The sequence below is a fragment of the Protomyctophum parallelum genome (genome assembly GCF_964188405.1).
Source record: "Protomyctophum parallelum genome assembly, chromosome: 16".
Taxonomy (NCBI): Eukaryota; Metazoa; Chordata; class Actinopteri; order Myctophiformes; family Myctophidae; genus Protomyctophum; species Protomyctophum parallelum.
In genome coordinates, this window is record NC_139711.1 from 37,546,192 (window position 1) to 37,560,112 (window position 13,921).

The 13,921-nt window shown below is 40.4% G+C and overlaps 2 protein-coding genes across 5 annotated transcripts in view; one reads left to right on the plus strand and one right to left on the minus strand.

Annotated features, from left to right (window-relative positions):
• The window catches only part of nfkb1 (nuclear factor of kappa light polypeptide gene enhancer in B-cells 1), a 46,366-nt gene extending 42,771 nt beyond the window's left edge, over nucleotides 1-3,595 (plus strand). For both annotated transcript variants that reach the window (XM_083786487.1, XM_083786488.1), the window contains one exon: nucleotides 236-3,595. In XM_083786487.1, coding sequence (XP_083642613.1) covers nucleotides 236-321 — 86 coding nt within the window. In that variant the 3' untranslated portion in view covers nucleotides 322-3,595. The remainder of the gene's footprint in view (nucleotides 1-235) is intronic.
• ube2d2l (ubiquitin-conjugating enzyme E2D 2, like) lies at nucleotides 3,182-10,600 on the minus strand. Of its 3 annotated transcripts, none has more exons than XM_083786490.1 (8): nucleotides 10,160-10,600; nucleotides 6,374-6,437; nucleotides 6,210-6,241; nucleotides 5,858-5,935; nucleotides 5,569-5,674; nucleotides 4,778-4,871; nucleotides 4,520-4,575; nucleotides 3,182-4,102 (listed from the first exon to the last, which is right to left on the minus strand). In XM_083786490.1, exons 1-7 carry the CDS (start codon nucleotides 10,181-10,183, stop codon nucleotides 4,527-4,529), a joined length of 447 nt encoding a protein of 148 aa, XP_083642616.1. In that variant the 5' UTR covers nucleotides 10,184-10,600; the 3' UTR covers nucleotides 3,182-4,102; nucleotides 4,520-4,526. The 3 variants fall into 3 exon arrangements, with proteins under 3 accessions (XP_083642616.1, XP_083642615.1, XP_083642617.1); XM_083786489.1 differs by having other exon boundaries at nucleotides 4,525-4,575; nucleotides 10,160-10,597; XM_083786491.1 differs by lacking the exon at nucleotides 4,520-4,575 and having other exon boundaries at nucleotides 10,160-10,596.
• Nucleotides 10,601-13,921: the final 3,321 nt, after the last annotated feature.

Consider the following 13,921-nt stretch of genomic DNA (forward strand, 5'->3'; position numbering starts at 1 on the left):
CTGTTTAAAAAAAGTTTTACTTAAAAATAATGTTATATCATCATAGTGACTGATACATTACATGCATACAGTACATAATAACATGCCAGTATTTTTTATAAACTGAAGCAAGCGCATAAAGCAGCTGTGCGTTATGTGGCAACAAATAATCGGTGCAACACTTTGATTGATACTTCAAAGAACACACCAAATTAAACCTTATCAAAAGTTCATACTTTTCCATCCATCTCTGTAGTCACTGCTGCTGTGCAGGAGCTGAAGTTGGATGGACGAAACGACAGTGGTGTTTGTGACAGTGGGGTGGAGCTATCTACAGCATGACCTCCTTCCAAGGTACCCCCGCTCGGCTCCACCCTTCTCCGGAAGCAAGATTTCAGTGTCCATCTCAACACGCAGATGTCATGTACTGTGTCCATACCAACCCCTGGGCTCAATGTATATCTCCCCTCCGAAAACAAACAGCCAGAAGACGAGCTCTCCTCTGACATAACAGTGACTGTTTTTTATTGTTTATAGGAGATGCTTTTCAGAACTGAATGTTTTTTTGTTTTTAACCAGACATACCCCTTATGTGTTCCTTGACTTTACACTGGAGGGAGGCTCGGTTTTACTGTGACTTGTTTTAAATGTTCAACTGCACACACCTGAGTCACGGACGTTATGTTTATTGCATATTCCGGCACATGGAAGTGGCAATCAGGTCAACCTGCCATGGCCCTTACGGCTGCTGAGTGTCCCTGTTTTTAGAATGGCACATTCAGTAAGTAATTCAGTCATTATTGTTATGTCTTTTTCATGCACTGTAGACAAAGAAGTGAATTTGAGAGAATCGTTTAATGTATAACGACGAGTAGGATTCTCCTTAAAAAGCCCCTGGAAGGTAGACATTTCATGGACATTCTTGGAGTAATGTAAGTGAGTTAATCATTATTGTTGAATGACCTTGCTCACGTTACACTGTTACTGCTATGTACTGCTTATGAGTCTAACTGTGCCAAGTATGATTATTTTCTTTACACCATGCACTGGCACTACTACTGCTCTTTACCAAAGCAAAGCAGTTGTATATTAAATAACATCATTTTAAGGTTATACCTGTCCTAGTGTCCTGCAAGACGACTTCAAAACGTTGACATCTTCAGTGCCACCTGGTGTAAAGTCATGGATTACATAAGAGAAACCGTCCCCACAAACCTTTTTATATACATTTGTAATTTAAACAAGCTGTGTTTGATGGTGAATTTATGTCATGCAGAAAAGTGTTGATAACTTTTATGTGAAAACAAAAACACAGGATGTGGGCTACATTGGTAGAGAATCTTTTATTTTTTTTTGTCATTTTGTAGTAAGGAAAAACATTTTATTATCAAATTAAATTTGCTTCCAATTCAGACAAAGACACCAATAGACCATAGTCACAATCATGGCGGCTATGTTTGGTATTTTGCATTGCCAAAGCAGGGTGGCATTTCATGGCAAGGCGGCCACTGTGCTTATATATATGGTGAATACATCACCCGTAGGCACGCTTAGCCTAATTTATACTGTCGTATGTGATGCGTCATTTTCTTTTTGGCAGCAAGTGACACCTCCATATGCCATAGTAAAAATGTGGCTTATTAATTTATACCAACAGTTCTCAACTCCAGTTGTGGAGACCCAGACTACCGCCAGTTATTCTACCAGGTAGTTGGTGGCACTAACCAGTTGGTCCCAGGTGTAAACTATTGCTGGATTAGGTGGGAGACTATATGAAAACTAAAACCTAACTAACTGGGTTCATGCAGTCTGATCCAGTATGCGTGACGACACTAGCGTTGACTCCCATTGTAATAATGGAATGCGGAAGTGCACATTCTATCTCAGTGGGATATCGCATTGAGATAGAAGTGGCGAGATCAAAGCATGTCGCAACTCGGGGATGACGGGGGGATAACTAATTAATAAAATCATTGGATTTACATATCTAACATTGTGTGCCGTACTATATTATGGCACATTACTGAGCTATCTTTTTTGGTACTTTGAGATGGTATAGGATAGCCAATTAGCCATGTCCTGTGGAACCCAATCTTTGAGAACCTATTTTGGGCATGTCATTAAAGGTGAATATTCTCAAAAAATAGCCTAGTCCTTTAGTTAATTTGCTGTTGCTTGGTGAAAATGGCTGATTTACTTACTTGGCTTTTTTCACCACTTCACACCATGACATGCCTATGTATAAATCAGGCTTAAGTAGTTAAACCCTAGCCTTGTTTGGTGCTTAAATGTTCTGTTGCAATTAGTTTGGTGTCCATTTGTCTGCTCAGTGAGTCTATTGATTATGCAATTCAAATCTTCCCGATTGTTAATGTCAAGACATAAGGATGTATGGGATAAACACAGCTCACAAATCAAACCAGTGTGCGGTGGTGTATGTACGTATGAACGACAAACTGCTGTTTGGAGCATTTTGTTCTCAATTCTTGAACCAAAGGTTTGATAGGCACTGCATCACTTTGTATGCATCTTAGGACAGACTATTTATACCTGTACCCTGTGGCTTTGTACAGTAAAGAGTTCAATAATTGGTTTATTGTAATATTTTTAATAAAATGTAATTGTTTTTCTATTTTTGTGTACTGGGCTTTATTACAATGTTGGCTAATAAATGGAAACCGCTCATAGCTGTGGTATTTTGGGCGGGAACCCCTTTTGGCATTAGCATTGTTATAGCTATTGAAAAATTGCAGATCTACACAGAGTGGTGCGCTACGAGCTTGTAGGTCTGCTATTTTAGAAAAATCAAACGACACTTTTCAGAAAACTGTCAGGATTTAGAAGACTTTTAGAATCTGATCTCAGGTCAAAATGGGTTACCATTTTGGGCGGGAACCCCTTTGTGTTAGCATTGTTATGCTTTAGCTATTGAAAAATAGCAGATAAGACCGACATTTTTAGAATCTGATCTCGGGCCTAAATGGGTTAAACTGGATAAAGGCATCATGCAGGTGTAAAGCTTCTAGGCAATTAAACACCACAAGTTGTGACCGATGCTTAAGTTGAACCGAGCAAGTGCAAAAAAAATAAAGATCAATTAGATCAGTCTTGTTTGCTAGCCATTTTATAACCATAAATGAGAAATTCCCCATTTAAAGAAATTCAATAAGTTACATTTTCTAAAGCAAACAGTACATCAAGATTGCAATTTGTTCAACTTTATTGAGAAAAAAAAAAAAAGTATCCATTACATAGCAGAGCTATTAGTTGATCGATCAGCCATTGAGAGCTTTGAATAATGAATTCAGTGCAAAAAGAGAACAGTGTGGTGGATGATGGATAAACTAATGGCTCTCCAGTCTAAAAACAAACCCCCAGAAAAATAACGGTAACAAAAAGGAAAAAAAAAAAAAAAAAAAACTTTAAAAGTGGACATATTTGCACTCCAATCTCTCATACTCAGCAGCACATGAACCGATTAAGTCTATTATCGACATGCAATTTTTTTTTCCTCATTAACCTGCAGATTCTCTTTTTTTTCCTTTTTTTTTTGCAATTATCTATTCAAACAGTCAGTTTTAATAGTGTGTATAATATTCACAGACCTCGAGTTCCCTATAGGTTTACTGGTAAAAGCTCACAGATGTGATTGCACCATCTTGATCTCCAAGCCATACTAAGACAGTATGACGAGAAACTGTTGGGTTATCTTTTCTTTTCATTTGAGTTGGCACCTTCCCGTTTGGAGCGCAGCAAGAGGCGGCTCTTTACAAAGTGGCTGTGGTACAGTTCTATACACATACATGCTCCATGAAGACTGGTCAGCCCTTGGCATCTTTTGGAAAAGCAGAAACGGGGCATGATGAAGACATATCTAAAAAGCATTTGGGTCAATTTAAGTTTTTTTTTGGGGGGGGGGGGGGGGTGAGGGTGGGGGAGAGAGGGCAGAAAAATCATACAAAATTACTGTTATTGGCTGATGACGTGTTGTGGCCAAATGGGCAAAGAAAAGTAAAAACAGTAATTGACAGTTTATTCCAGCTATATGATGACATCAATTGGGACTGGAAGCAAGGATCACATTGCGTACTTCTGAGTCCATTCCCGAGCCGTCTTGTTGTACCTGTTGATACGGAAAGTCAGCAGTCAAACACATTGGCCAAATAATTCAAACCTAGCATGGAAAACGCCATGCCTTTTTAACCTTTTAATTGTTGGAAGTCAAAATCATGACCAAGATGCTCACACGTAAGTCGATGCAACAGCCATGGTCAAAACATAAGTTTGGATCCCTTTTGATTTTTCTTACAAAATATATACTGTGAAATCAATGCAGGAACCTCACTTTTCATGACCGCTTATGGGTACAAGCTACTTGTGAGTTGGAAGCTCATCTCTCCAGCCAAGCAAGCATGTGAGCAAATCTTAACAGCTCATCAATGCCGTTAATTAGTAGAGCCAAACGCTGCATCGGTGCCGAGATTTGGATGAGACCGACAATCTTCAACACACAGCCTCTCCCTCCTCCATGCGGACTGACCTTACCCTTAAAGCATGGCATACTTCTCTGTCCATTCCCTGGCTAGTTTATTATACCTGAGATGGAGGAGCAGAACATCTGCTTGGTTACAAGGCTCTGGATGGCCCATTTGGACCAGCCTTATTTACCATAATTGTACCATGCTCGTCCTTGCATTGCCGTGTTCCCCATTGCTTGTTGGAGTTTTAACACCACATTACACAACTCGCAACACTTATGTTTTTGGTCGAGTACATTCTACATGTGATGGGAACTTACTTAGGGGGGTCTGTTTTGTAGATGCGTGCGATCTCTGGCACTAAGGGGTCGTCAGGGTTAGGATCACATAACAGGGAACAAATGGACAACAGTACTGCAAATAGAGAGAAACAGAATTACGGTAAACCACTTTCAACCCGTCTTTTCCAGGAATGAATGAACAATGTCAGGTGTCAAGTCCTAATCTGCGATTTATGAAAACAGCATGAAACGAGACCAACCCCCACCGGCACCGTTTACTAAACTATTAATTTATGTGTTGGTATATTGTTCCTGCTGTTCTACATACAGCGAACAAGGTGAAGAAATTGAAAATTGTTTGCTTTTACAAAATATCCAAGACCATTAGTGTTTAATGGAAGATGGTTCTGAACAACTCTAATCTTAAAACAAAAATAATCTGTGGGTTTATAGATGCTATTTTCAGGCACAATATGTTTCTATAGAAGACATGTTGGCTTCTATGGAATCCAAATGTCTGAAATCAGTCATGGTGACTGATGGCCAGTATGTGGCTCGAGTCTACATCAAAACCAGGTTGTCATGTATAACAAAACAGACGACCGTCTGTACAGCTTTGGTGTGAGCTTGCCTTATTTCCACTGTAATTTCTATTGTGTTAAAAAAGTTAGATAAGAGTTGATTTTCCAGACATCAAAGCCATTTTAAAATGTACAGTACACTTAGGAACACAAAAGGTGCATGTTCGCTTTGTTTTTATCAATGGCCCACAGCACAAATAAAGTAACAAAGGTTTGTCTTATTATAAATATAATTTAAGGTTCCCTTACCTTTAGAGATAGTTAATGCAGGAGACCACTGCGATCTCAATATATCCAGGCAGATGCTGCCGTTACTGTTAATATTTGGGTGATAAATTCTTGTGGTGAAGGCCACCTGACAGGAGAAGAGTTAGAAAAGATAAGGAATCATCATTGATTATGATCAGATTCTATTTAGTGTAACATCTCAAAACACTACAGTAGCTCTTACGCAAAGTAACACGTGTGTGTGTGTGTGTGTGTGTGTGTGTGAGAGAGACAGATTGGCTGTCTCGTTTTCAAGTAGAGGTCTACTAACCTTAGGTGGTTTGAAGGGGTAATCTGTAGGGAAATGAATAGTCAGGAAAAATACACCACCCTGATAGGGACTGTCATTCTGCAAAGGACAAAGATATAGACGTTGACTCATAAAAGCATTTTAAAGCACTAGTACAGTTAGTTTTGTTTTATACTGGGAGTCAGAACCTAAGATATTAAATATTTCCCTGACATAAATATCTGCAGCTCACCAGTTCAGAAAAACTGTCTTAGTTGCATGTATTTATGCATTAATTGGATCAATATTACCCTCAGACTTGTCTTGTGCCTTCAAAATAGAACGCATAAGACAATGTGAAGACATTTGTTCCAGATCAGCATTTGATACTTACAGGCCCCATAATAGTAGCTTGCCAGTGAAACACTGCAAAAAAAGAAAGGACGAAATGTCAGGATTGATGATACTTCACTTTTACATAGGCTACAATACTGATGGGAATTCTTATAGAGGCCTAGGGTTGTGGGAAAACCTGCTGATAAATCTAGTTATTCTTACAGTCATCGCCCACTGGTCCTGCAGAACACTGGGCAGGAGGATCCCTGGACAAGTCATTCAGTTCCTGAGACAGAAAGAGTCAGGACAGAAAATTAGTCAATGTTTTGTTTAAAACTAGTTTAATATAGCGTCATCTCAATAGAACTCAATTACCATTAGTAACACAAAACTACAAGAACCTGTTCAACTTGAAATAATTTAGAAACCGTGCCATTTTGTTTTACACATTACTTCCTTACACACCACCACCAGAATGTGGAGTTCCCCATTACGGTGAATAGTAACATAATGGAATCCTAAGTATCCGAACAATGTACTAGGTGACTTAACTTCACTAGCCTTACAACTCAATTATGATTCACCTGTCAACTATTCAATTCTACAATGAATCTGCATTACAGCTAATGGCTACTTGTTTTATACCGAGTAGTCAAGAAATGTGTCCAAAACCAAAACACACAATAGTGGCTGAGTTTCTAGGACTTGTTTTGTTGATCTCAGCCTACCCCAGTCATATCTCCCCTCAGTAGCAATAGCCTACAATTTAGAGTAGCGTGACAATTTCCCCAACTCTACCATGTACCTCCCAACACAGTGACTTAATATTGTATCATACATGATCATGTCGTGCCCAATGTGAATGCTCCTCAACCAGTAAAGGTGAAAGCAGAGAATGTGTAATTTATTGAAAAGGGTAAAAAGATAGGCTATTTTTTTGGAGCAAATGCATTAGTTTAGTGGTTAACAGGCCATCTGGTTAAGCAGAAGGTCAACAATTATTATATTATATTATAATGCAATATCGGCATATACCGATGTGAAGACGATTAACTACTTTCCCAACTGAGCAGCCAGCAGCTGCGTGATGCTGAACCCCCCCCCCCCCCCCCCCTCAACAAAGCAAGACCTCCCCTTTTGCAAAGGAAACAAGGGACACAGGTAGGTACAAAAGTGTATGGTGAAACTGTCAGAGGGAAGGGGATCAAGAGGTGACAAGGCCAAAGACATATTTTTTAAACGGGTTGTGCATGCATTGCATCCACAGAAATGCAGCTTTTTAACAAGCATTACTCAATGATCATTATCTAGGAGGAAATGGTCACTTCGTGGCATGCCAACTTTAAACCTTTCACTGCCATTCGATAAATCAACACCATCACTAAACAAGATCCCATTTAACTTTAAAGTATTCTTGAAACATGACGGCTAAAGCCGTCATCTTTCTGTGTTTCTCATAGAAAGATCAGAAATCTCATTGAAAGATCAGAAATTATTGGAAAATCACAAGAGAAGATTTATGGATGTAGTGAAAGAGGACATGAAGTTAGTTGGTGCGAGAGAAGAGGAGGCAGAGGACAGGGTGAGATGGAGGCAGATGATTCGCTGTGGCTACCCCTGAAGGGAAAAGCCGAAAGGAAAAGAAAAAAAATACATCAACGTTCAGGATTTCTCAGATGTGATAATGTGTACTTCTGTCAGAAGAGGAATGAATGGACAATGGACAGACATATAGAGAAACAAGCCAAAGGCTCTCTGAGTCTGCACATATTGCAGCCAAAGGTAACCATGTGTCCCACCTACTGATGGGTGGGAACCTTTTTGCATTGCTCCCCTGGTTTATGTATCCATTTCCTGTTCAAAATGTCATAAGACTCATTGCCAGGTGTGAAAAAAAGAAAAGAAAAAAAAGACTGGCTTCTGTCAGCACAGGGAATAGGCGTTTGTTTATAAAAACCTGATGAGGTCAGTAGTGAAAGCCACGTAATTAGATTCCAATTGTAGCATCATCAGATTTAGAGAAACATTACTAGGTACGTTGAGTAATCTTATGACACATGGCATGCAAAAACATTCATGGCTTACTTCACTTACTGAGCCACACAGGCATGAATGAGCAAGTTCCGTATTGGACTATGCCGCTAAAAAGAATATTAACATTCAGAACCATGAACTGAGCATAGTCAGAACAACTATTTTGCCCTTACATGATACTTGGGTGTTTCCCACACCAGAGTATGACAAAAGAGAAAATTGGTCACCGTATAGTATGATCAATTGTCAAGCGAGTCCCCTATTGGAATGTCTGATCTCTTAAAATCGAGCTACTTGCAATCCCTGTATTGATCACCACCAGTAGTCTTCCATCTGTGGACTATTTGCCGTTGGTGACAGACAGGTAGTCAGGTGAGCCTAATTAATCAGCCAATTGGATCTGAATGCCTCAGTGGGTGTGGCAGGCAGGCTCAATGTAAAATTCCAATTAGTGCCAATTTCACTAGGCAAAAGCCACCAACTGTTTTCCATCTGGTTACATACAGTATGCACCTGGATGGATCCAAAGTTCACTCTCCTTTTTATTTGAACTGCTTTATTACCAGTCCAATATTTTAGCACATGATCTCTGAAAAGAGGTAAAGGTAATTGCTGAAGCAGAAGAACTTGCCAACTAGAGCGTAGTGTCACTAGTAATTGGCTGGTAGTGGCTTCTCTCCCAAGTTCACATCGAATCAAGCTTATCTACCTACCATTTCTTTGCAATTAAACATGACATATTGAATCCTCTTATGACTGGAGTTCAAGACACTAGCTAAACACTGTCTGTTTTACATAAAGGAAAACAAGCAGAACGAGTTAGACTCAAACTGCTGTATGGCGTCGCAGGCATACTATGCCTGAAATGCCCGATATGACAACATACAGGTCTACATTCTCGTTCTTGTAAGTGCTTCTGACTAAAGGCTACTGTACAAATGCCCTGTGTCATACACAGATCAGATTTTATCAATTCCACAGGCAGCTCCGTCTCAGCATGGTAGCTTGGCCCCTGCAATGCCATCATGTGCCAGGCAAGTTTTAGAAGGTGCTGATAGCCGTTGTAGAATTAGACTTGGGCACACACAGCAATTCCACACCATTATAGTTAGGTAAGCAGCACCACAGCAGGGCTATTTTTACGCCATGAGTCTTCTGGGCAAAGCAGGGTCGAGTATATAGGGAGAGGCCAAAGCAGGATACAGCCACGTTGAAAGAAGAAGAAACACTTCTTGTATGACAGCAGGGTTTGTATTTCAGGCCACAAGGAGGAACCCCTAAGCGAAACTTTGACATGTGCCGTTATGTATGCGACATATAGCCTAGCCTCGCACTCACCATCTCATGTTACATGTTTGACATGGGAGGCGAGAAAACAGTTGCCCCACAAATTCAAACACTTGTGTAGCCAACACTAGCATGCTGAACCGTAAATATTAACGTCATAATGAAAGGCCTACTATGCATTAAACATTAATAGCAAGGTACATTTAAAGAAACACTATACCAATTGTATCCCATTGTTATTCAATGGACAGGGTGGTATTCCGTTGAAATAAGTGTCCGGCTATTAGGGATGAATAAAAAGGCCTCGTTACATCAGTAAATTAAACCATTGTTTGGGCCAGGCTCCACAACAGTTTTGACATATATTGCTTAGGCCTAAAAGCTCCATATTGTCCAAACACTTCGTAACGTTGAATGTGGAGATATAGTTGCCTTTCTTCCCAATTTACGGTAACACCCCACACATTTGAGAGGTGCATTTATTTGTTTGCGGCGCTCGAGGACTTGAAAGCTGTGTCATTCAAGCTTCAGTGTGGTTGGAAAAGACAGCAAGCTAACAGGCTAGCGTACTTAGCCACCTCAAATTCGTTTGAGGGTGTTTTGTGTTTTCGCTGAACTTGAAGAGCAAAATACACAAATAAAAGGTTCGATTTACAGTATAAGGTGAAACAAAGTAGAGCCAGTTACCTTGTTAATTCGCTTTAAAGCCATTGTGCCTGGGTGAAGGGGGCCGAGGAGGGCTGTCGAGGAGGACGAGGGTAGGCCAGCTGGGGCGATGCTAACTCGCTAGCATCTAGGAATTAGCTAGCTTTTGTGGCTGGCTTTTTTTGTACGCGCTAGCTATCTAGGCTACACATACGCCGATTAAACAACCAAATTACAGAAGCGTGTCTAAAAATAAAAATCCTATATCCTTTTGTGTTTATATGTCTAAATGTAAACGTTGATTGAAAGCAGATTGGACTCTCTTCCGACACGATGGCGTGGCTTCACGCTGCTGCCCACCAACCAAGCAAGCGGCTTCTGTTCACTGTTCAGTTCAGACACACACCAACCGACCGCACCGACTCAAAATGTCTTCCGTAGCAGAAAATACAGCCGACTGACTGTCTGTGAGCCAAATTAATGTCAGTCACACCGGCCGGGTGCGCTCGATTTGTGACACCGTGAAACAATCAAGTTAAAACTGGCCAATCAGCTTATATGGACACTGAGTAATGTTTGCTGCATAACAAGTTTGGCACGCAGTCCATCATGTTTCAACATTCTGTAGCCTATGTCTGATGTAATTGTTCCACACTGTGAGTCAGCACAGATAGGAAAGGTGAGTAATAATAACAACAACAGTTGCTGCTCTCTGTTTGATTGATTGAAATATTTATTAACAGTTTGTAGAATTTACAGTACATTTTAAGCACAAACTCAATACAAAGACTGTTAACTGTGAGTGGACGACCCAATTAAGCATTACACTTGTTTACAACAGGGTCCACATTGTTCAATTTATCAAAACATTTAGAGACATGTTGATTGCTCAATCAGTGTTTTTGTTTTGTATATTTTCTCCTCACCAACGGTGTTATTTGAGAGGACAGAATATGTGATAGATAGAAGAAATTGTATCTATTGTTTGCTTGTTTTGTGACATGGTCACCAGCCAACTTTATTAATGTCAAATAATAATATCCAGTCATATTATTTGGATATTATTTGTTATTTGGCTCATGATTCTGAACGAACACACACACACACACACACACACACACACACACACACACACACACACACACACACACACACACACACACACACACACACACACACACACAAAATTCAATTTCAATTCAAAGGCCTTTATTGTCATGAGAAAACATACATACACACATACACATTACCAAAGCAAAAGGCACAATACAGCAATACAATCAAAACAAAATGTGTACTTTTGAAAGTCAGAATCTTACCAAGATCACTATATGCAGATAGTGCAGGAATACACACAATTATTAGTCTTTAGGGTGGTTGTGTTCCATTTCATATCCTTCTATCACAGCAGCTCACAAATCTTGCTGCTGTGTTTGCACATTTTTGTACTTCTCTGGGTGATTGTAATCTGTGGGAAGTATGTGTCTCTGATGTCTTGGTACAACAGTGGACCAGTCTTGGTACAGTTAGAAAGTGTAGCTCGGTTTCCACTTTTTTGTGTGTGCAGTGGGTGCATAGTCTGTCTTCTCTCGGGATACAGGTCTGCCTTTGACGGCCTTTCTCGATCGCAAGACTGTGCTCACTGAGTCTGTACCTAGTTAAGATTTGTCTTTGTTTTGGGTCGGTTTCGGTGCTCAGGTATTTTGCCACAGTGTATTCTCTGTTTATAGCATTCTAGTTTACTCTGACTTTGTGTTGCTTCTTTCTAATGTATCAGATAGTTTTCCTTTTGCTGTTTTATAATTTGGCTTTATAGTCCCATGGGTTTTCTATCTGGTGGCTCTGTTTGTGTTTGTGTGCAGAGTTCCAGGGCCAGCTGACTAAAGGGGCATATCGCTCTAGAGTTTCGCTGTGTGTGAGTGCCTTGTTATGGAGTGCATCTAGGTCACTTTCTTTTAGGTGGTTGTAGAATTTAAGTAATCTCGTGTCACCAGGCTTTCCACCTCAGAGGAAAGCATGTACCTGTCAAAATACTTCCTTAATGTCAACAAAGTCCACGATCACAACCTCAGAGGGAGTTCAACAAACCACGTTCAACCCAGATTCGGCTCAAACAAGGGGTTCAATTCATTTCGCTCCTATGCCACTAAAATATGGAACGCACTACCAACAGCCGCTAAGAAATGTGAATCCCTAGACTCCTTCAAAACACTTACAGGCGGCTGCAATTCAAAACTGGCCCCTGTAAAAGAGTAAAAGTCCCCCCTCCCTATATTATTCTATAGCCTACTCTACTGTATACGTTTTCTCTTTTTTCTAACCGTGTTTTTGATGGGTTTTTTGTGCATTGATTGATTGATTGAAATATTTATTAACAGTTTGCAGAATTACAGTACATTTCAAGCACAAACTCAATACAAAGACTGTTAACTGTGAGTGGACGACCCAATTAAGCATTACACAGGGTTTACAACAGGGTCCACCATGTTCAATTCATCAAAACATTTAGAGACGTACAAATAGACACTTCTATATAGTTAAAGAACAGAACAGGAATTCAATATAAAGGAAGCAAAAAGGGAAAAGAAACATATACAGTGAGGGGGGAAAAGGGGGTGGGGGGGGGGGATTCAGATTTTACGGGGGCCAGTTTCGAATTGCAGCCGTCCGTATGTGCCCTTTGAGAGCGGTTTTGAAGGAGTCAAGGGATTCACATGTCTTAATGACTGTTGGTAGGGCGTTCCACATTTTGGTGGCATAGGAGCGAAAATAATTTAGTCCCTTGTTTGTGCCGAATCTGGGTTGTACATGGTTTGTACACTCCCTCTGGTGTTGTGGGTGTGGACTTCGTTTACATTAAGGAAGTATTTAGACAGGTACATGGGTATCTTGGTGGTGTATCGAATCTTGTGGACCAGACCCATTGCAAGATGCTGTACTCTGTTGTCGACCCTAAGCCATCCCAGCCTGTCAAAGTGGGCAGGGGTGAGGTGGGTTCGGGGGGTGAGGCCAAGTAGGAGCCTGACCAGTTTGTTTTGGGAGGTCTGGAGCCTTGTTTTAAGGGCCTTTGAGGTGCTGTGGTACCAAGAGGTGCATGCATAGTCAAGTTCAGAGCTGAGGGTCTTTTCAACCTGCAGTTTGTTCCTGTCCGAGACCAGCGTGGATATATAGTGTCGCACCTGAAAGTAGCGAAACAGGTGTGAACTTGGAAGGTTGTATTTATTTGATAAAAATGTTAGAAAATATGTTGTCATGATATAGATCAATACACGATTTATGATGATTCAAACACTGATGTGAATAAAGTTACATTACGGTCAAAACGTTCAAACACATGGTTTGAACTCCCAAGGCACTGCTCCAGAAGGTTGGAAGTTTTCTACTCCATGTGGATGGGAGCTCCATATCTCTGTAAGGATAAATGAAACATCGTCTTCTCCAGATAGACAGACTTCTCATGATAGCTGAGATACAATTGTTTAGTTTAGACAGCTTTTTTGCATTTGTCTTTTGCAATCGTCTTCAATCTTCAATGATATCAGGCGAGAGAATAATATTCTGAATTTTTTCCTTTTTTTATTTTTGAGTGAGACTTTAAGGCCACCGTACGCTTCGCTCGTTCATATTAGCGTCCCGTTCACTTAGCTGTTGGCGGAAAGAATGCCTCGTATCTGCTAATCTAGGGCACTCTCCGTGGTTTTGATCTGATGGATATACTAAGGCAAGCACTTCATTTCTGACTTCTCATCCGCCTCTCGTTCAAAATATGAACGCTTTGGAATATTTAGCGATATAATGAAAACG

What these genes read in the sequence shown, in the direction of transcription:
- ube2d2l (XM_083786490.1), bottom strand. Translation starts at nt 10,183, where the DNA reads ATGGCTTTAAAGCGAATTAACAAG. An exon ending in CTTTAAAGCGAATTAACAAG is followed by an intron (nt 6,438 to 10,159) that starts GTAACTGGCTCT and finishes TTTCTGTCTCAG; the next exon opens with GAACTGAATGACTTGTCCAG. An exon ending in TACAAAACAGACCCCCCTAA is followed by an intron (nt 4,576 to 4,777) that starts GTAAGTTCCCAT and finishes CCTCCATCTCAG; the next exon opens with GTATAATAAACTAGCCAGGG.